The sequence below is a fragment of the Microtus pennsylvanicus genome, chromosome 1 (assembly GCF_037038515.1).
Source record: "Microtus pennsylvanicus isolate mMicPen1 chromosome 1, mMicPen1.hap1, whole genome shotgun sequence".
Taxonomy (NCBI): domain Eukaryota; kingdom Metazoa; phylum Chordata; class Mammalia; order Rodentia; family Cricetidae; genus Microtus; species Microtus pennsylvanicus.
This window is the reverse complement of record NC_134579.1, coordinates 197,889,555-197,911,052: the sequence shown is the minus strand read 5'-3', so window position 1 is coordinate 197,911,052 and position 21,498 is coordinate 197,889,555. Positions and strand designations below refer to the sequence as shown.

Sequence of the window (21,498 nt, the reverse complement as noted above, 5' to 3'; positions counted from 1 at the left end):
CTGTCTCTTTCATCTATGTTCTATAATTTCTATGGTAGAGATCTTTCAACTCTTTGGTTAAATATACTCTTTTTTGTTTTTGTTGAAAGTATTGCAAATGGGATTACTTTCTTGATTTCTATTTCAAATAATTAGCATATTGGCATATGCCTCACATAACTTTTTATAGCTTATTTACTTGGAGAAAATTTGTACGATCTCTCAAAGGAAGCACTGGCTCAACTCTTATGACTACTTTGGTGGCCCAGCATAAGGCTTATCGCTCTAGGAGAGTACATTGTAAAATAATCTTTGTGGTTGATTTAGGCACATAGCATTGAGACTCCCATCCTTGGTGCATTGAACATTATGTTTGTATAATAATGCTGTAGTTTGAGGCATAGTTTTTCCTAATGGTGTTTGTTTTGTGTCCAGGTCGCGTCAGGACAATCATGCCCATGAGAACTCTAAACTGTTCAGGTAACGTCTTCATTTTTAAACGGTCCTTTTTAAACTGTCTTCCAAGTTGGCTTTGCTTTTCAGGTTATGAAAGTTTTAGGACTGTTTTTATTAAGTTTGATACAGTGTCACCAAAGTTCTTTGATAATCTTTGTATCTTCTATCAATCTTTGATCTAGCTCTGCTGTTTGCTGTTTTCAAGCTATAAACGTACTTATGTATTGTATTAACATATAAAATCCCAAGTAGTTATGTTTTGTTATACATGTATTGCATAACATTGATTATATTTATTATTTTCTTTTATATTTTATATTAATACAGATATATGAGTATAATTTATTTCATGCTATATGGAATTATGAAATACACTTCTGCATGCAAGCCACAAAAACTTGGCTAGAAATAGCTTTCAAGTTTCTAATTAAGGCTTTAAAAATCATATATTGTAAATAATATTTACATTACACTGACCCTCAGATGCTTTGGGATGTATATGCGGATGGAACCCAGGTTCTCATACTCATGCTGAGAAGCATGTTGCTTTGCCACTGAATTCAGGCTCCCCATACAATTCCTAAACAAAATTAAGGAGTATTTATAAAACTTGTCTGCATATTAGGCATGGAAGAAATTTATGCTTATGACATAATTCTGGGTTTGAAATTAATATCTTTGAATTAGATAACTAATGCAATAGCTATAAATAATTTATCGGAATGGAAAACATTTTAGTTTATCCAATTTCAGACTGATGGTTTAGCATGGGTATTGCTGTCTTATTTGGAGACTCTTATGTCCACTTGTTTTCTTGTCCTCCAGGTCATTATACTTTGTTGAAGCTGGCTGTTGATCTTTGCTGTAGCTGATGGGCAGAATTTCTCCGGGACTAATCAGCACCCTAATTTCATCCTAGTTTAAAAAAAAATCAAATGCCATAAGGAACCTTTGCAGCTTTGCACTTTGCTTTTGAAGATGGACATTTGTAGGATGGGGAGAACTGTATTATAGCTTGGATCAAGGACATTTCCATCCAATGCCCACCGATTACAGTGTGAGTGTGGAAGGTTCCAGAGAGAGGGAACAATCCACAAGTCTGCAGACAACCAAGACCATGGAAGCAACCCAGATTTAAAAAGCACAGCCTTGGAGACACTCCATGAGTCTGCTTGGCTTCCAGGCAAAGTAGCACTTAAGACCTTGTGTAACAAAAATGGACACTGGGGACACAGCTCTAGGACAAAAAGCTACCTCAAGGTCTGGAGAAACTGACAGTGTGTCAGGTAGATGGAGGCAGGAACAATCAGCTGTTATTAAGATGAGCACTTTCGGCAGTCAGGAAGGACAGCGGCAGCCACAAATAGATCCCGAGCAAATCGGAAATGCCGCGTCAGCACAACTGTTTGGTTCTGGGAAGCTGGCCTCGCCTGGCGAGGGCGTCCATCAAGTCACAGAGAAGCAATACCCGCCGCACCGTCCGAGCCCTTACCCATGCCAACACTCACTCTCCTTCCCTCAGCACTCATTGCCACAGGGCATCATGCACAGCAACAAGCCACACCAGAGCCTAGAAGGCCCTCCCTGGCTTTACCCCGGCCCTTTGCCATCCGTTGCCTCTGAGGACTTATTCCCTTTTCCTATCCACAGCCATGGAGGTGGTTATCCTAGAAAGAAGATCTCAAGTCTCAACCCTGCTTACAGCCAATACTCCCAGAAAAGTATCGAACAGGCGGAAGATGCTCACAGGAAGGAGCACAAACCCAAAAAGCCCGGCAAATACATTTGCCCGTACTGCAGCAGGGCGTGTGCCAAACCAAGCGTCCTGAAGAAACACATCAGGTCACACACCGGTGAGCGGCCATATCCATGCATACCTTGTGGTTTCTCTTTCAAGACCAAGAGCAATTTATACAAGCACAGGAAGTCTCATGCCCACGCGATTAAAGCCGGGTTGGTACCTTTCACAGAGTCATCTGTATCTAAGTTGGACCTGGAGGCCGGTTTCATTGATGTAGAAGCAGAGATACATTCGGATGGCGAGCAGAGTACGGACACGGATGAGGAGAGCTCTTTATTTGCAGAGGCTCCCGACAAAATGAGCCCCGGCCCTCCCATCCCATTGGATATTGCTAGCAGGGGTAGCTACCATGGGTCCTTGGAAGAATCCTTGGGCGGTCCGATGAAGGTGCCAATTTTGATTATCCCCAAAAGCGGGATCCCGCTACCTAATGAGAGCTCTCAGTATCTGAGCTCTGACATGCTCCCAAATCCGTCTTTAAATGCTAAAGCAGACGACTCTCACACAGTGAAACAGAAACTTGCACTGCGACTCTCAGAGAAGAAAGGACAAGACTCTGAGCCATCCCTCAACCTTCTGAGCCCGCACAGCAAAGGAAGCACTGACTCGGGCTACTTTTCTCGCTCAGAAAGTGCAGAGCAGCAGATAAGCCCGCCCAACACCAATGCAAAGTCTTATGAAGAAATCATCTTCGGAAAATACTGTCGACTTAGTCCAAGGAATACGCTCAGTGTTACTCCCACTGGTCAGGAGCGCACCACCATGGGGCGGAGAGGCATCATGGAACCATTACCTCATGTGAACACCAGGCTGGAGGTCAAGATGTTTGAAGATCCCGTCTCCCAGCTGATCCCCAGCAAAGGAGAAATGGACCCTACTCAAGCAAGCATGCTGAAGCCCACAAAATTCAACAGTGAGTGCAGGCAACCACAGGCCATCCCGTCATCCATCAGGAATGAAGGAAAACTCTACCCAGGAAACTTCCCCGGCAGCAATCAGATTCTCTTAGAGGCGCCCGTGGACTCTTCACCCCTCATTAGAAGCAACTCCATGCCAACTTCCTCGGCAACTAATTTAACTATCCCTCCTTCTTTGAGAGGAAGTCACTCGTTTGATGAGCGGATGACAGGGTCAGATGATGTGTTCTATCCCGGCACGGTTGGCATACCTCCCCAGCGCATGCTCAGAAGACAAGCAGCCTTCGAGCTGCCGTCAGTACAGGAGGGGCACATGGAGTCTGAGCACTCTGCCCGGATGTCCAAGAGCCTTGCCAGCTTATCTGTGAAGGACAAGAAATTAGTTCCCGGAGACAGGGTTGGCTATGACTATGATGTCTGCCGTAAACCATATAAGAAGTGGGAAGACCCTGAAACACCAAAACCAAGCTACCGGGACATTTCCTGCTTGAGTTCTTTGAAGCATGGAGGAGACTACTTCATGGACCCCTCTGTGCCCTCGCAGGGAGTGACAACCATGTTTGGGACTCCTTGCGAGAACAGAAAACGCAGGAAAGAGAAGAGTGTGGGGGACGAGGAGGATGCGCCCATGATCTGTGGTGGCATGGGAAGCGTCCCTGTGAGCATGATGTCTTTAGAGTATGACCCCAAGATGCAGGAAGGAGGAAGGGGTGGCTTTGCCATGCCTGGCCACGAGAACCTTCCTCATGGTCACTCTGAGCGTTTTGACCCAGCTCGTCCCCAGCTGCCGTCTGGAAGTTCTTCTCTTGGGTCTGAGGATGTGCCCTCAGCTGCTGATCCTGACAAGATGTCAGACCTGGCCAGGAAGCCTCCTGGAAATGTGATTTCAGTGATTCAGCACACAAACTCGCTGAGCCGGCCCAATTCCTTTGAAAGATCTGAGTCAGCAGAAATGGTGGCCGGTTCGCAGGACAAGACCCCCTCACCTTCTGAGACATGTGACAGTGAGATTTTAGAAGCCCCTGTAAGCCCGGAGTGGGCTCCTCCAGGGGATGGTGCAGAAAGTGGAAGCAAGCCAACCCCTTCCCAGCAGGTGCCGCAGCCGTCCTACCATACACAGCCAAGGCTTGTTCGCCAGCACAACATCCAGGTTCCCGAAATCAGAGTCACAGAGGAACCCGACAAGCCCGAGAAGGAGAAGGAAGCTCCCGCCAAGGAGCCAGAGAAACCTGTGGAGGAATTCCAGTGGCCTCAGAGAAGTGAGACCCTTTCCCAACTCCCTGCTGAGAAGTTGCCTCCCAAAAAGAAACGCTTGCGGCTTGCAGACATGGAGCATTCCTCAGGGGAGTCCAGTTTTGAGTCCACAGGCACCGGCCTTTCTCGAAGTCCCAGCCAAGAAAGCAACTTATCCCACAGTTCCAGCTTCTCTATGTCCTTCGAGAGAGAAGAAACGGTTAAGCTCACGGCACCCCCTAAGCAGGATGAGAGTGGCAAACATTCTGAGTTTTTGACTGTTCCCGCGGGTTCATACTCGTTGTCTGTCCCAGGTCATCACCACCAGAAAGAAATGAGGCGTTGTTCCTCCGAGCAAATGCCTTGTCCTCATCCGACAGAAGTCCCAGAGATACGGAGTAAATCATTTGATTACGGGAATCTGTCCCATGCTCCGGTGGCGGGAGCAGCTCCGTCAACCTTATCCCCGTCCCGGGAGAGGAAGAAATGCTTTCTGGTGCGACAGGCTTCCTTTAGTGGCTCCCCAGAAATTGTCCAAGGTGAAGCCGGTGTTGACCCCAGCGTCAAGCAGGAGCAGATGGAGCAACTGCACGCTGGCCTCAGGGCTGCATGGTCCTCTGTGCTTCCGCCTCTCCCAGGGGACGACACAGGAAAGCAGGTGGTCGGCCCTTGTGGCCAGCTGAGCTCAGGGCCACCACTCCATGCCCCACAACAGATCATGCACGTGGACAGTCAAGAATCTCTGAGAAATCCGTTGATGCCACCAGCACCCTACATGGCGAGCAAGCACTTACCCGAGCAGCCACATCTGTTTCCACACCAAGACACGGTCCCATTTTCCCCTATCCAGAATGCCTTGTTTCAGTTTCAGTACCCGACTGTCTGTATGGTTCATTTACCAGCTCAGCAGCCTCCCTGGTGGCAGGCCCATTTCCCCCATCCCTTTGCTCCTCACCCTCAGAACAGCTACACCAAGCCTTCTTTCCAAGCTGACATTCATTCTAGCTACCCCTTAGAGCACGTAGCAGAACACACTGGAAAAAAATCCGCTGACTACGCACATGCAAAAGAACAGACTTACCCATGTTATTCCGCAACACCAGGGCTACACTCCAAGAACCTCCCTCCGAAGTTTCCGTCAGACCCTAACAGTAAATCCACTGAAACGCCCACTGAGCAGCTTCTTCGAGAAGATTTTGCCTCTGAAAATGCCGGGCCTTTGCAGTCTCTCCCGGGAACGGTGGTTCCTGTTCGCATCCAGACCCATGTCCCATCCTACGGCAGCGTCATGTACACAAGCATTTCTCAGATACTCGGACAGAATAGCCCCGCAATTGTCATATGCAAGGTTGATGAGAATATGACCCAAAGAACACTGGTAACCAACGCAGCCATGCAAGGGATAGGACTGAACATAGCCCAAGTGCTTGGGCAGCACACAGGCTTGGAGAAATACCCTCTTTGGAAAGTACCTCAGACCTTACCTCTGGGCTTAGAATCCTCCATCCCCCTGTGTTTACCGTCCACCTCGGACAGCGCAGCCTCTCTCGGGGGCAGCAAGCGGATGCTGTCTCCAGCCAGCAGTTTGGAGCTCTTCATGGAAACAAAGCAGCAGAAACGGGTGAAAGAGGAGAAGATGTACGGGCAGATTGTGGAAGAGCTCAGTGCAGTGGAGCTGACCAACTCAGACATCAAGAAGGGCCTCTCCCGCCCCCAGAAACCCCAGCTAGTGAGGCAAGGGTGTGCTTCGGAGCCCAAGGATGGCTCCCAGTCAAGGTCATCTTCCTTCTCCTCCCTGTCGCCTTCCTCTTCTCAAGACCACCCGTCTGCCAGTGGGCCTTTCCCTCCCAACAGGGAGATACTTCCGGGTTCCAGGGCACCTCCACGGCGGAAGTTCAGTGGGCCTTCGGAGAGCAGAGAGTCCTCGGATGAGTTGGACATCGATGAGACGGCGTCAGACATGAGCCTGAGCCCTCAGAGTTCTTCGCTGCACGCAGGAGGCAGTCAGCAGGAAGAGGAAGGGAAGGCCCGCAAGCTGCCTGTCGGCATGCTGGTTCACATGGCCTCTGGTCCTGGAGGAAACGTGGCAAATTCCACTCTTCTTTTCACAGACGTGACAGATTTCCAGCAGATTCTTCAGTTCCCTAGTCTGCGGACAACAACTACTGTGAGTTGGTGCTTCTTAAATTATACAAAACCCAATTTTGTGCAACAGGCCACCTTCAAATCCTCAGTTTATGCTTCATGGTGCATTAGTTCCTGTAACCCAAACCCATCAGGATTGAACACCAAGACCACGCTGGCCCTTCTGAGATCCAAACAAAAAATCACTGCAGAAATTTATACTCTGGCTGCTATGCACAGGCCCGGAACTGGCAAGCTCACATCCTCCAGTGCCTGGAAGCAATTTGCACAGGTAAGTACAGACCCAGAGTCAGAAAGCACAGTGTGTTGTGGGTCTAAATCTAGGCAGATTGTACCATGAAGGGTGGAAGATCTAAAGCTTCACATAAACTAGGGAATACTAAGTGATCTGGTCTTACTTAGGGATGGAGAAGCCATAGCCTGCACTTAACTCTGTGGGCTCCCAGGAAAGCCTCAGGGGATGGGCATACCTGCTTCAGCGCAGATACGGAAAATTCTCCCACTGGAACTAAGGTTCATTGGTCACTTTTCCTCTGTCCTCTGAGTGATAGCACAGATATGATGAATTCAGGGGCTTATAAAATGGGGAACTAATTAAAAATGGATACTGAGAAAAAATTCAGGAAAAAGTGTGAAGGGTGTTAGCGCTCAGATTAGCAAATGCCATCATCCGTGATCCAGTGGTGTGTTTGGCTAAAGTTTATATTCTCCATATCTTTTTCAAAAATGGCTTCCCCAGTTATTGTTATTGGCTGGTTTGCTCCCAAACAGTTAGTACTTACACATAAAAAATTTAAATATAAATAACCTTAGAATAAACCAAATTAATAATGAGGAAAATAGAGATTTAAAAAATATGTTTCTCATGCATGTCCGTGATTATTTTGCCTTCAGTGATTTTTGAAACCACTTCTTAATGTGGATTGTTTGGCTTGCTATTTCAAAAATGTAGAATGTGTCTTTGAAGTCTCTCTCAACACTGGGCAGAGGAAGTGTGAACCAGCCAGTGCCCCTGCGTTTAAACAAACATTAAATTCACCATCTGGAAACCCGTCTTCCCTCTGATTTTACCCCCAGTGTCCTTTTGTTTTCTGCATTCAGCCCACAGCCTCTCATGATGGAATTGAAACTCACTTCTGAGGTGACAGGAGTGTGGGCTGCATGGGCCAGTGTATCCTGGAGAAAGCATGTGAAATGGTTCTCTTTTGACCCTGCAGATGAAACCGGATGCACCCTTCTTGTTTGGCAGCAAACTGGAAAGGAAATTAGTGGGAAACGTCTTAAAGGAAAGAGGGAAAGGAGAGATGCACGGAGATAAAGATCTTGGATCCAAACAAACCGAGCCAATCCGAATTAAGATCTTTGAAGGGGGGTAAGGAAAACCCAAATGTCAAATGTTTCCTGTTGGTGTGGAAGGTCCTGAGTGTTTGCCTATGGTAAATAGTGGGCACGCTTGCAGAATCTCAAAGGGAGTTTCTGTTCGCAGTCAAGTGTATAAACTCTGGCTGGTGACAGATTGCAACTGCATCCATCTTCTAGGTCTTGTCGTCACTGAGCATGGCTCTGCTATGCGTGTGTCTCACATCTCAAATTTTATATGAAATCTATGTTGGCAGCCTTTTGTCTCACTTAAGTTCCTTCATTATTTAATATTTTAAGGGCATTTGGATTACTACGTGGGCATATTTGTATTCTGTGTTGATGTTAGTGAAATCATGCATACTTCTGGATATTCCTAAGAAATCATTTCTTTGAACTGCAGACTTTCACGGGATTCTGAGAGCTTCACACCCCACCCCATGTCCTTTTTTTTTTTTTTGCTCTTGATTCAAGTCAAGGTATCACATTGCATTTAGTTTCCCATGTTCTCTGTCTCTATTGGTAGATAACAACCTCTTTTCAAACATTCTGAACCACTAAAACTCAAGTAGTAAGGCCCAGTGGTTTTCTTATGTGTATATTAAGAGAAAGTATGTACAGGTAATAGCTAGTTTTATGGTTCAATAGAAATATACTATTTGATTTTAATCCACGGAAGAAGTTTTGATTTATGATTTTAGATAAAAAAACATTTAATTACATTTTGGGGTTCATGCCATTAGTCTTATCTCACCAACCTACCAATAAATTACATAGTTTCATGAACATACTTTCGTTCCAATAGTATTTGAAGGATAAAATATTGTTAGTTTTTACTACAGAAATTTTCTCGTAGTTTGACCAATTTGGAGTTATTTATTATAGTTGAGTTGCCCTTGGCTTTTTTGCCCCATTAACTCACTGAGTCTTTTTTTTTTTTTTACCACAGTTGCACATATGCAATGAACTTGGCCTCAGTAAATTTTGACATTCCTCATTTCATTATGCGAATGAGAAGGACTTGGGATTTTATCTTTCCTGAGAGACAGCGTGGTCTCTGTGAATCAGTCACTGTACTTTTGTGCAGCAGCCTTCTTCAGAGAGTTGCATGTGTACCGCTAGCTTGCAGGAGTGAGCAGGATTACTTTGTGCTTTGGGGAGTCTATCTCCACTAAAGGAGAACATAAGTCAAAGCATGTTTGAGAATCTCTCATTGCTGTTTTGATGATTCAAAAAGCTTGTACATGTATTTTTTTTTTCCTTGCCCAATCATTTTTAAATCTCTGAACCAGTTCTCTACCCAATTCTGGTATCCAGGCTTTCATTCCAAACAGTGTGTTCCCACCTCTTGTATTGTTGATTGCAAAGTGGTAACAGCAACACCGAAGAATTATTGCCAGATTATCCAGGTTACCTAATAGATATGGCTAATAAGTACTTCTTTAAATTACTCTTTTCCAAAGTCCGTTATGTATCAGGTAGATTTGTGGGTCTGCAGAAATATTAAAGAGTAAAAAGGCTATCTGGATACATTCTGCTCATATACAGATTTATGTAGAATTTTACTTTATTCCATTTAGGAAGTGAGTTAATCATAAGAAACTGAAAACAAGCTCTCGTTAGAGGATAAGATGTGTTTCTAATCAGCCATGATGACAGGCTATAGATAAACCTGGAGTACTCTTCCCTGAAGAATATTGGCTTTCTGTAAAGTCACTGTGTCTCCTTAAGCGTTCCACTGCCTTAGCAACAGAGAATAAAATTGAACGGAGAAGGGTATTTCTGTATCTTGAGGATTTACTCTGATTTATTATAAAATTCAAATGTGAAAAGAAAACAGGTTTGAAGACCAAGCCAAAGTTAAGTGTTTTATAAAAAAAGAAAGGGCTTGCAAAATTGTTGACCTTCATTTTCCCCCGAGGTTAGTACTGACCAAAATGTCAAGCATGCTAAGATGAAGTATTATCCATAGAAGAATTGACCTCCCAGTAGGTTGATGGATATTTTTCTTTTTGAAAAGCTTTCTGAAAATTTGAATTGGTCTTTGTACCTGTTGGGGGTATTAGCTAGAGCAAGATGGGAATACTCACCAACCTTTTAGAATGGAAAATCAGCTATGAATCTAAATACCACTAAGGAAATACACAGGGGAACAAGGAATTTTGCATGTGAGCCTACTGTTGTAAGCTACCCAAAGCACCCTCAGAAATGCTTTCTTCCCAGAATGATATGAGATCTAAAATTCTAGCCTTGCTGCCGTGTAAGAGATCATACTACTCATCGATTGTGTGGTACAAACCTACGGTGTACTAACTGCTGTTGTTCTCTAAACAAAAGAGAGTGCATAACATTAGATGGGTTTCTTCTCTTCTGAGTCTTCATCTACTCGGTTTCACGGAAGTGGATGACCTCAGATAACCCCTCCAAACCTTCAGGAAACAAATACTAATTTTATTCCAGAGTCTCTCGTTTTCATTATGCAACTGTGCCTTTAAGAAACCAGTCAGCATCCAGACTCCACACTAGTACAGATTCGTGATCCTAGGTAGGACAGGTCAAACCTGTAGACAGCAGTTGGTGAAGTGAGCTCAGCCTGTGTAAAGATGCAATTTCTGAGGCGCTCATGTGCCAGGATTGCAAAAGTCGAGTGGATGCTGGCAAGGAAGAATTCTATTCTCGCTTGTGCTTATTTTAGCAAGTGTAGAGGAGTGAGTGCTTGCACACGTATATTGTAGATGATGTCATGTTAACAGATTGTGCATGAAGGATGATTATCCTAATATGCTTTTAGCAAGGTTCCCTGGTTGGAGGCTGTACTAATGCAGATACAGGTTGAGGTCTGTATCTCTTTAGGCTTATGTAAACCTATTGGAACATCTGTGTACTACATCTGTAAATATGTAATTCCATCTGGAGTGACATTTTGTTTACAGTGATAAATCTGTTATATAATCGTCTCAGGTATTTGCTGTATAAACTTCCCAGGGTTCATAGAAGTCAAGAAGGAAAAGACCCTCATAAAAATTGAAGTCAGGCAATGATTAGCTTTTGGCTTGATGTATCACATGCTAAGAGTGTTTAAAATCACACGGGATTGCCTATTCTTCATATAGGTACAAATCAAACGAAGATTATGTGTATGTCAGAGGACGTGGACGTGGAAAGTACATTTGTGAAGAGTGTGGGATCCGCTGTAAGAAGCCAAGCATGCTCAAAAAACACATACGCACTCATACTGACGTCCGGCCTTATGTATGCAAGTTATGTAATTTTGCTTTCAAGACGAAAGGTAAAAACCTGATTTTTGCCGCCATTTTTTGTTTGTTTTTGTATTTTATTTTATTTTTTTGCAGGGGGTGGGGGATACATTTCAGGATAACTTCTAGCTACTTAGGATTCTGAATACTATTTTCTAACTCACTTTCACCAACAATAAAGAGTATTTTGTTTGTGAAAAATATGACCCCCTGAGATCTATTTCCTCCTTTCTGCCCAGGATCAAAGGATGTATATGAGACTGGAAGGCTCCTTTGATGACTAATTAAGAGCTACAGACACAGGGCCAGGCAGGTTGTCTCTGAAGGAAGTGGCTTAGAAGTGCCTGGATAGCCATTACTTCATGTGGGAAATTTATGTGGGCTAGATAATATTTGCACCAATATTGAAATTCTGCAGGGAGACAGTACATGAGAGGCAGTGGCTAAGCAAGGAAAGCAACTGGGAAGAAAATATGTGCCATCGTCAGTTTCAAGAGTATAAATAATGTAAAGCCCCACCGACTCCCTGGTGGGCCCCCTCCATCCATAGCTGCATTAATTATGTATAGAGATTTGATAGCTTCTGCTGTGTATTCATCGACATGGAGACAAGGCTGACTCCTAGACCTCAACGGTTGGTCTCGGACCTGCCCTGAAATAACATTCTATCATTTTCAAATATCCGTTTCAGTGGGCTGATTTATGCAGAGATGTTTCGCTCTTGGTTGCTGCTCTTACATTTCTATTATTCTGTGATATGATGAAAATCTTCACGCTGAGTTGTCAGGTCTATCTAAGGTAGCTTGTAGACAGCCCCTCATTAACCCCTCTTCATTTTCAGAGTCTTAACTTTAAATTTTAGATTAAGTAACCTGCTCTGATGTCAACGGTTAAAAGCAGATCTGAATTACGATAATGCAGTACGGAGTTGTATACCTATTTCAGTTGTAGCCACAATCTTAAAGTGTGTTTTCTTGATGGAAGTGTAAATGTTTTGTGTCTTCAAATATCTGATGTTTATTAGGAGAGTATTTATGTGTCCATAATGCCTCACCTGAAGTCCAAGAAGAGAGAGAGAGCATATTCACTTGTATTTCAAAAGAAATAAGCATGCTATTCTTTAAATACCCCCTTCCCTTAGCATGGTCCAGCTTACTGAGAAGTTCCTGAGAGGAAAGAAAAAAAGGGTGATTTTTTTTTAGGACACACTGCAAATCCACCAGTCATTACAAAGGTTATGTCTTCTCCGGGCATGCTGTCAGGAGAGGTGCATGGAACTGGATGATGAAACAATCCATTTCTAGGTAGCTGATTAAATTGGCTCTGAACCATTGCCTGGACCATCAGCAGGAAATGGTGTACATTGGTGTACATGGAATTTCCATGGCAGCCTTTGGAAGTGTATAGTTAGAGGTCTTGTGGGGGTGAGCAAAACATTCTAGGAAGCCCCGCAGGACTCACATGCTGCTGAAGTACCTGCTTTTCAGAGTTCTTTCTTCTAGCGCAAATGTATATGAAGACCTCCTCCTTGCCTCTGCCGAGCTCCCAGCGCTCTCTTGTCCTCTTTGCTCTCGTATGCTACCTCAAGTGCCCGTGACTTCTGCAAATCAAAGCCAAGACGGGACTGTTTCCCCTTTTAACCCCTAACTTCAAACCTACTTAGATGGGTGGGGGGATCTAGAGCCCACCTGAGTTCCTCTCTGGAATAAGAATATGTATACTATGAAGAAGCATACTAAATACAGTTAGCCTTGTGCCTATGAGGGATTGATTCTGGGACCCCCCACAGATACTTACTCCCCCATACCAGGTCCTGTATCACTGGCACATAGTTCACATTCTCCTGTATACTTTAAATACAGATAATATTCTTTTCATTTTTTTAATATCCTTGGGTGAGTCTACAGATATAGAAGTCATGGATACAGGGGACTGGCTGTAAATTATCTTGCCATAATTAGCATCTACACCCATATGCATACCATCCACACAAAAACTGTAGCAGAAACTGTTGTTGTTGTTTACCCTTTGTACTTTTTGGCTCGTTGTGTTCTCTGGGGGCACACCACCCAGCTCCCAAATAAATCACAAACAGATTGTTATTATTATTTATGAGTGTCCAGCCTTGACTTGTTTCTCGCCAGCTTTTCTTAACTTAAATTATCCCATCTACCTTTTCCCCCTGGGCTTTTATCTTTCTTACTTTTATTCTCAATCCATGGCTGGATATCTGACCCCTGATGTCCTCCTCTCCTTCTTCTATCTTGCTCCTTCTCTTCCTTTCTTCTTCTGTTTGTACTTTCTGACTGCCAGTCCCCCACCTATACTTGGTACTGCCTTGCTATTGGACATTAAGTACTTTATCAGGTGTTTTAGACAGGCAAAGAATCACAGCTTCACAGTTAAACAAATGCAGCATCAACAAAAGCAACACATCTTTACATCATTAAACAAATGTCCCACAGCATGAACAAAAGTAACACACCTTAAAATAATATTCCCCAACAAGAAACAGACAAGTTTTATGAATTTGCAGAAATTTAATAGTTTTAACAGTAACTTATATCTTTAAGAATTATTATAGCCTCCAAATTTTTGAGCTCCTTAAAAAATTGCAGATAAGATGTTTTGATAAAAGCAATAAAGGTGTAGAAATATTTTGTTGGAAGTATTAAACTAATATATAGAATCCTTAGCTATGTAAGCAATGAATTAATAATAATGTGAGCAATTTTTAGAAAAAAATATTTGTGATTCATTGATTTATTTAATAGAAGCATAGCTCAAGTAGAGAACAAATGCTTTCATTAGGTTGAGTTTCCAGCTAGGCTGCTAGGAGACTGCGCTTGAAAATCAGATGCATCCTGGTACATGGCTATTCTGTTGTCAAGATGATAGCAGAAAATGGCGGGCTAATTTCATCAGAATGAAAGAACGGGCTCTGCACATCTCAGCTGACCTCTGAATCTCTTTTCGATATGTTTTATGGTGTAGAAAGATGTATATACACAAGGTAGTTCATCACACATATTTGGCTTCAATCGCCACAGTTTGAGAGCCAGTTAATTCTCTTGTTTTCTTGTTTTGTTTCCCAGGAAACCTAACGAAACACATGAAATCTAAAGCACACATGAAGAAATGCCTGGAGCTGGGAGTCTCAATGACATCAGTCGAGGACACAGAAACTGAAGAAGCAGGTGTGTGACTTACTGAGTTGATTGGCCTCTTTGGTGGGCTTTATAGCTCTTTGGTGGGCTTTATAGCCCAGTGACTGCCTGTCACTTTCTTAAATACTCTGCAGGAAATGAAATGGCACACTGAATTGCCTGGAAACTACTAATGAGAAATAAAGACATTTCAAGTGTCACTTTTTTAGAGGTGGGGAGACCTTACTAGGAACATAGTTGTATCTAAAAATGTGAAGGGCTGTGTGTGTGTGTGTGAGAGGAGGATGCGGTTATGATTTATATGTTTTGGAGCTTTTGGAGGAAGTTGAAAGCATTTTAATGTGTTGGTATTCCTATTTAGAGGAGACTCAGTAGAAAAAATATCCATGGTTACCCTCAGTCAGTAGAGAATCTGAAGGTCAGCAAACCTCCTGAGGCAACCCTCTTAAATCAAACTGGCACCTGCAGCAGCAGAGATGGCCCATGCCTTTGTTATCAGCAATATTAACCACGCCCATTTGTTTAGAGTTTCCCAGTGCAACATCTCTGAAGTCTAAAGCATGAGATCCTGTTCTGGACTTCTCAGGGATGAAAGCAAATAGGCAGGGGCAAGTCAGTGTCCAGGGGTAGCTCAGAGGTGTGATTGTTTCAGAGGACCAAGGGGCCAAGGGAAGCTTTGGGAACGAGTGCTGGGGCAGACGTGAGCTCCTAGCCTCGAACGTGGGATTTTAATCACTGTTATTGGACTGTTTCAGAAAATATGGAAGATATGCACAAAACATCTGAGAAGCATAGCATGTCCAGCATTTCAACTGATCACCAGTTCTCAGATGCTGAGGAATCTGATGGCGAAGACGGAGATGACAACGACGACGATGATGAAGATGATGATGACTTTGATGACCAGGGAGATCTGACACCCAAAACAAGGTCAAGAAGCACCAGTCCTCAGCCTCCTAGGTTCTCCTCTTTGCCTGTCAACGTTGGCGCTGTACCCCATGGAGTTCCTCCAGATAACTCTCTGGGACATCCTTCATTGATCAGCTATTTGGTTACTCTGCCAAGTATTCAGGTTACTCAGCTCATGACACCCAGTGACTCTTGCGAAGATACCCAGATGACAGAGTATCAGAGACTGTTCCAGAGCAAAAGTACGGACTCTGAACCAGACAAAGACAGGTTAGACATCCCGAGTTGCATGGATGAAGAGGCCATGTTGTCTTCGGAGCCAAGCTCCTCCCCAAGGGAATTCTCCCCCTCGAGCCACCATTCTTCACCAGGATATGATTCTTCACCGTGTCGCGATAATTCGCCAAAGAGGTATCTGATACCCAAAGGAGACTTGTCACCGAGAAGACATTTATCACCTAGAAGAGATTTGTCACCCATGAGGCATCTGTCACCAAGAAAGGAAGCGGCATTGAGGAGAGAGATGTCTCAAGGGGATGCTTCGCCAAGAAGGCATTTGTCCCCAAGGAGGCCATTGTCTCCTGGAAAAGACATGGCAGCAAGAAGAGACCTCTCTCCCAGAAGAGAGAAAAGATATATGACGGCCATCAGAGCACCATCTCCCAGAAGGGCTTTATATCATAACCCGCCATTATCCATGGGACAGTATCTGCAAACAGAGCCAATTGTATTGGGGCCTCCTGTAAGTATGACCTGAGTGAGCTCTCTTTCCACCAAAGCTGCAGAACATTGGTATTTACCGTAGCATAATTGTAAGGCGTTTATTATAACGTGGTTGTCTCTTGAGGGAAGGAGGGAACCTATTAATACAAATAGCAGGAAGATATTTTTATTACACACTGTGTTGGTGACGTGGCTGTGGCATTATTCCAGGTATAATATTGCATCAGATCAGGAGGGAACTTCCAGCTGGGAACAGGTGAAGCCTTTGGAATGTTTTCTAAGCTTAATTAATTCGAGGCATGAGCCCTGGGGATGGCATGCCTGCATAGTCAAACATGAGGACACTCCTGTGTCAGTGATAGGCACTCTTCAGCAGGTGAGGATTCTGATCCAGTCCTCGTCCTTGACTTCCAAAATGCTTTGGTAAAAATATATTCATGACATTTCCCGACATGAGTGCTCATGGGAAAATGGTCAGGGCCGAGAAAAAGGCAGTGCATCACTCGGGTAGCTCAGGAGTCAAAGGCACAGAGGCTTCTGTGTTTGTTGCTGTTCTCACCTGGTAGAGATGCTAAGTGAAAACGCAGGCCTAGAGAATGAGCAGTCAGAGAACTTCGAGAATATTCTGAGGCTTCTGCCTTTCACCTTTACTATAAACCAAGGTGGCAGCAGTGGCGGTCATAGACCAGCCTGAAACCAGGGTTTTAGTAACAAGCCGTTGAGAGAAGCCCAGGAGATCTTGGGGTCTCTTTTCATCTGGAGAGGGCTGTCAAAAGACAGGCAGCACAGAGGCCTGCTTCTGGGTTTGTTTCCTTTAAGAGTCTTTTTAGTTTCCGGATCTTTGTTTCTGTCTGTATTCTCTTTGCTCTGGATTCTGTCTGATATAGCATGGTCTTTCTCAGAAATAGAAGCCACTGCCAACTCCTAACTCTCTCTATAGCTGCCCTTGCGGCCTGTCCCCTCCTTCTCATCGCCTACGGCTGTCTTGAATCATAAACTCACACTGTCATTCTCGAACTTCAGGAAAGCTCCGAGCTTTCCTCCCTGTATCCTCATCACCCCTTTTCATAAATCAGGTACAAAGTTTTATCCTGATGTTGCAGTCCTGCAGAGACATGCTCAGCAGTATGGACATGACTGATTTCAACCTAATACACTAGCAAGTTAAGAAAAGACACCACATCTTTGCACATCTATGTATCTTGTGTAGCATAAGTTACTGCATCATGGATGTGAAGCTGGAAGTCCCTCTGGGGTAGCATCAAATGCTTCCTCTGATGGAGACATGGTGATGCTGGCAGGGTGTACTAAACCAGTCCTGACCCATCATCTTTGAAGCTTTTGATTCAGCATTTGGCCAAATGGCCCATAACTGGCCTGTATGAGGTGGTGGAACTCTTTCAGGCAATCACATCGGGAAAACAGAGACATTGATGTAATACGCTGTTAAACTCGAGCAAAGGAATTAAGGAATTAATTAACTAATTAATTAAAGAAATTAAGCAATAAAAGAATTCATCTAATTTTGACCCTCTAATTGAGACTACAGAGTAGTTGGAAGAAAATTAGTTTCATCAGTTACTGAGTTTGTACTAGTTTTCGTGCAGGGTCTTGTTTATTTTATTTTGTTGTTTCTTTTTAAAATGGCTGGGTATCTCCCAGAGATCATAGACTTCATCACTGACACAGCCTTTGGCCTGCTACCCAGTCCAGTTCTGTCGATGTGCATTCGTCCCTTTTGGATGAGCAGGGAAATTTTTCATCTTTCTGTGAGGTGTGAACAAGGTGCTCCTGGTCAGAGCAAAATAGACCTGGCTGTGTGTGCTCTCACAGGTATTTCTCCTGACTGCTTTCTCAGGTGAAGGCATCTAACAATGTATGAAAACATCAGACTGGAATATGACTAACCGTAGTCCCTTTTCTAGAATTCTGCTGTCATTGTGCCAACATTGATGCAGGCCCCACAGTACAGGGACTGGTATGAAAAGACTCTGATGCCCACTCTGATACAAGAAATAATTGATTTAGTCTCAGCTTAAGGCCAGATTTAGGGCAGGCAGCATGCAGCTCTAAGATTCCACCCTCACATCTTCTGGTAGAGAATAGAATTTTAAAAGCCTGTGCGTTTTATTCATCCAGTCCTATGGTCATCACTTCACTTCTGATCAGTGACGGTCTGAATCTGAAATATCTATTGAGAGCCAAGCTTTTATTGGATTTAGGACACACAGAATGTCTTCTAGTTTTAGAAGCTAATCCATCACTCTGTTATCAGCCTAGAGTCGGGAATCTCAAGTAGATCTGTGTAATGGTACATCTCTCCTAGTGTCTTCTGCTGACCCCTTCCTCGGCCAGCTGATAAGATCTGCACTCTCAGGAGGTATATGCAGTGGATGGCACAAGGAACAAACGGAAACATAACAGGAAAATGGAAACATACCCAAGTCGCCTTTTATTTTAAGCCTTTAAATCTCTGATAACTATGGTTTCCAAATAATTCATTTTCTTTGGAGATTATTATCTTTTTAAATAATTCCTAATCCCACAAGCATTAGGGTTCCTCTGCCTTAACTGGTGTTTGATCACTTGTTCTTTTTTAAAGCAGAGTGGAGGGTCAGGAATTCTATGTATACAGCATTTAGGGGAGTCTTCTTGAGTCCTGAAATGTTCCCCCATCCTAGCTTGTGAAATTCTGGCAATCCCAAGGCTGGTGACTGAACCATTTCATCTGTGTTATAGAAAAAAAAAACATTTGTCTGTAGCTTGGATAAGATGTAGCCCAGAGCACAACCAATTCCAAGCATGGCACACAGTAGCAGGCATATGCATCATTTATAGTTCCTGAGCCAGGCTCAAATCTAAATAGAACTGGGTGAATCTTTAATGGTAAGAGTCAGTCCTTGAATCTGAGAGTGGAGGCATCCTTGAGATAAATTACAACAGATTTTAAGATTGCTTTCTTAGATTACCGCTGTACCTGACAAATTTTTAAACTATCTTGAGTTCTCATATAAGCCAACAGTGGAGTACATTATTAATGAATCATAGCAATTGAGGATCTTATATATTTACTAGAGCACAATAATCTAGCAATCTGAACTATGTTCTGCTACAAAAACAAGTATAGCAAATTAAACCTTCATTTCAGGACTAAAACCGTGAAATCTGGCTCCAGTTTCTTAATACTTTTGCTTAATTTTGAAGAAAACATTTATGTTATAAGTAATATCAACAGAGGAATTGAGGCATAATCATCTTTGATTTCCAGCTATAAAATTGAGTATAAATGATTAACTATTAAACACATGTGATGGTTAGCAACTATTTGCTTCCTTCTCAACACAGTCATTTCTGTAAGATTTGGCCTTGAACGAGGACTTGAAGAAACTTGCATTCTTTATCAGATCTCTTCTTAGTAGGTGTGCATTCTTGTAGGTTAGTGTAAGACCTCTCCACAGCAGGGATATCTTCCACTAGATAGATGCTCACCACAAAGTGACCTCTCCTGAGGAGGGATGTGTTCCTGTAGCCCAAGACATTGCACAGGACAAAAACTGGTTTGCGGTTTCTCATAACCGCCCAGCCATCCTTTGTGGGAAAAAGAATTTTCCTACAAGCCTGTTGCTAACTTGTCATTTCTACCTCGTCTCAGGAATATCTTTCAGCTCAGCCTAATACATAAGTAGTTGATAATATTATCTTTTTTTAATTTCAATCCCATCAGTATTTGCTAGTTGTTTATTGTTTGTTTGGTTTTCTTTCTTTTTTCTGTTTTTTTTTGCATTGTTGTTAGTTGTTTTCCTAGTAAATCCATTCTTTTCATTTGCTCTTATGAAGAAAATAGCCCACGTGTGACTTTGTGCCTTGTGGGAAATTCACTGGATACTTTAGCACCCTGCTGTTTAGAAGCAAAAGCCACTGTCCACAGGCCCGCACCTTCATTAAAGAACTGAACAAAGACAGCTGAGAAATCTATTCAGTTTTGAGAAATTCTTCCTAGGTGCTGGGCATCCTGAGGGAGGGTGGTGGGGGTGGGGGGAGAGGGAGGAAGTTTAGCACAAGAATGGAAAATGGTTGGATCTGAACAAACTCTGTGCTCTGTTTCCCTGTGTAGAATCTAAGAAGAGGATTACCTCAGGTTCCTTACTTCAGTCTCCATGGAGACCAAGAAGGTGCTTATGAACATCACGGCTCCAGCCTTTTCCCTGAGGGTCCTACTGACTCTGTCTTCAGTCATCTTCCACTCCACTCTCAGCAGCAAGTACGAGCTCCTATCCCCATGGTGCCAGTCGGTGGGATCCAGATGGTTCACTCCATGCCACCTGCCCTCTCCGGTTTACATCCTCCACCTACATTGCCTCTGCCCATGGAGGGCTCTGAGGAGAAGAAAGGAGCACCAGGGGAGGCCTTCACTAAGGATCCCTACACCCTTTCCAGGCGGCATGAGAAACAAACCCCTCAAGTTTTACAGTCATCTGGTCTACCTAGTTCACCCTCCTCCCCACGGCTATTGATGAAACAGAGCACTTCAGAAGACAGCCTAAATGCCACAGAGAGGGAACAGGAAGAAAACATACAGACTTGCACAAAAGCCATCGCCTCCCTCCGGATTGCCACAGAAGAGGCAGCTCTGCTTGGGGCTGATCAGCCCACATGGGTGCAGGAGCCCCAGCAGAAACCCTTGGAAAGTGCACACGTCAGCATCAGACACTTTAGCGGGCCTGAGCCAGGTCAGCCTTGTACCTCAGCTGCCCACCCTGACTTACACGATGGTGAGAAGGACAGTTTTGGTACATCACAGACTGCAATAGCCCACTCTACATTTTACAGCAAGAGCAGTGTGGATGAGAAGAAGGCGGACTTTCACAGCAGCAAGGAATTATCTTTAAGCACAGAGGAAGGCAATGAACCTTCGGCAGAAAAGAATCAGCTACATTGATCTGAGATGCATGGACGCATTCATTTCCACATCTCTCCCCCCACCTCTTTTTTTGTTTGTTTTTCTAGGAATAGAGGTAACCGAGTTGATAGCATGCCTGTCCTAAGTTACAGTAGTTGGCTATTATAAATACTTTTGTTACTTTGAAGACAATTAGGTAAATTAACAAGTCATCTTGAGCCTGACCAAAACAAAATTTGAAATTAACCTATTGGGTCTGGTACTTTTAAGATTGTACAGATGTTTGTGCCTTTTCTTTACTTTGCTTATATTCTTATAAGCATTTTTTAGCAGTAATTTGTACATATTTTAGAATTTGTGTATCTGCTTTGTAATAAATGTAATTTCTTTCCTCTTTTGGACACTTGGATCTAAATGGTGTAAAGCAAAACAGCATCAATATATATGTGAGGTTGCACTAAAACATATTTTTATATGATAAAAACTGAACAGCTTTTATGTACAGCTCTGATTCTGTAATACTAATATTTATTTTGTTTCATAAATTGTACATTTTTTTCTTAATGTTGTGGATTGCTTTTCTATGTGAAGCATGGATTTACTGTTGCGTAACTAGAACAGAAACGTCCATTGTAAGCAAGATATTTAAGCT

The 21,498-nt window shown here is 43.4% G+C and overlaps 1 protein-coding gene across 9 annotated transcripts in view; it reads left to right on the top strand.

Annotated features, from left to right (window-relative positions):
* Window positions 1-21,498, top strand: part of Hivep2 (HIVEP zinc finger 2) — a 190,924-nt gene that overhangs the window by 168,394 nt on the left and 1,032 nt on the right. For all 9 annotated transcript variants that reach the window (XM_075948648.1, XM_075948624.1, XM_075948597.1 and 6 more), the window contains 7 exons: window positions 415-459; window positions 1,261-6,802; window positions 7,749-7,903; window positions 11,004-11,179; window positions 14,243-14,344; window positions 15,070-15,965; window positions 20,061-21,498. The exon at window positions 20,061-21,498 is cut by the window's right edge and continues 1,032 nt beyond it. In XM_075948648.1, the coding sequence (XP_075804763.1) occupies window positions 1,652-6,802; window positions 7,749-7,903; window positions 11,004-11,179; window positions 14,243-14,344; window positions 15,070-15,965; window positions 20,061-20,885 (7,305 nt within the window). In that variant the 5' untranslated portion in view covers window positions 415-459; window positions 1,261-1,651 and the 3' untranslated portion in view covers window positions 20,886-21,498. The remainder of the gene's footprint in view (window positions 1-414; window positions 460-1,260; window positions 6,803-7,748; window positions 7,904-11,003; window positions 11,180-14,242; window positions 14,345-15,069; window positions 15,966-20,060) is intronic.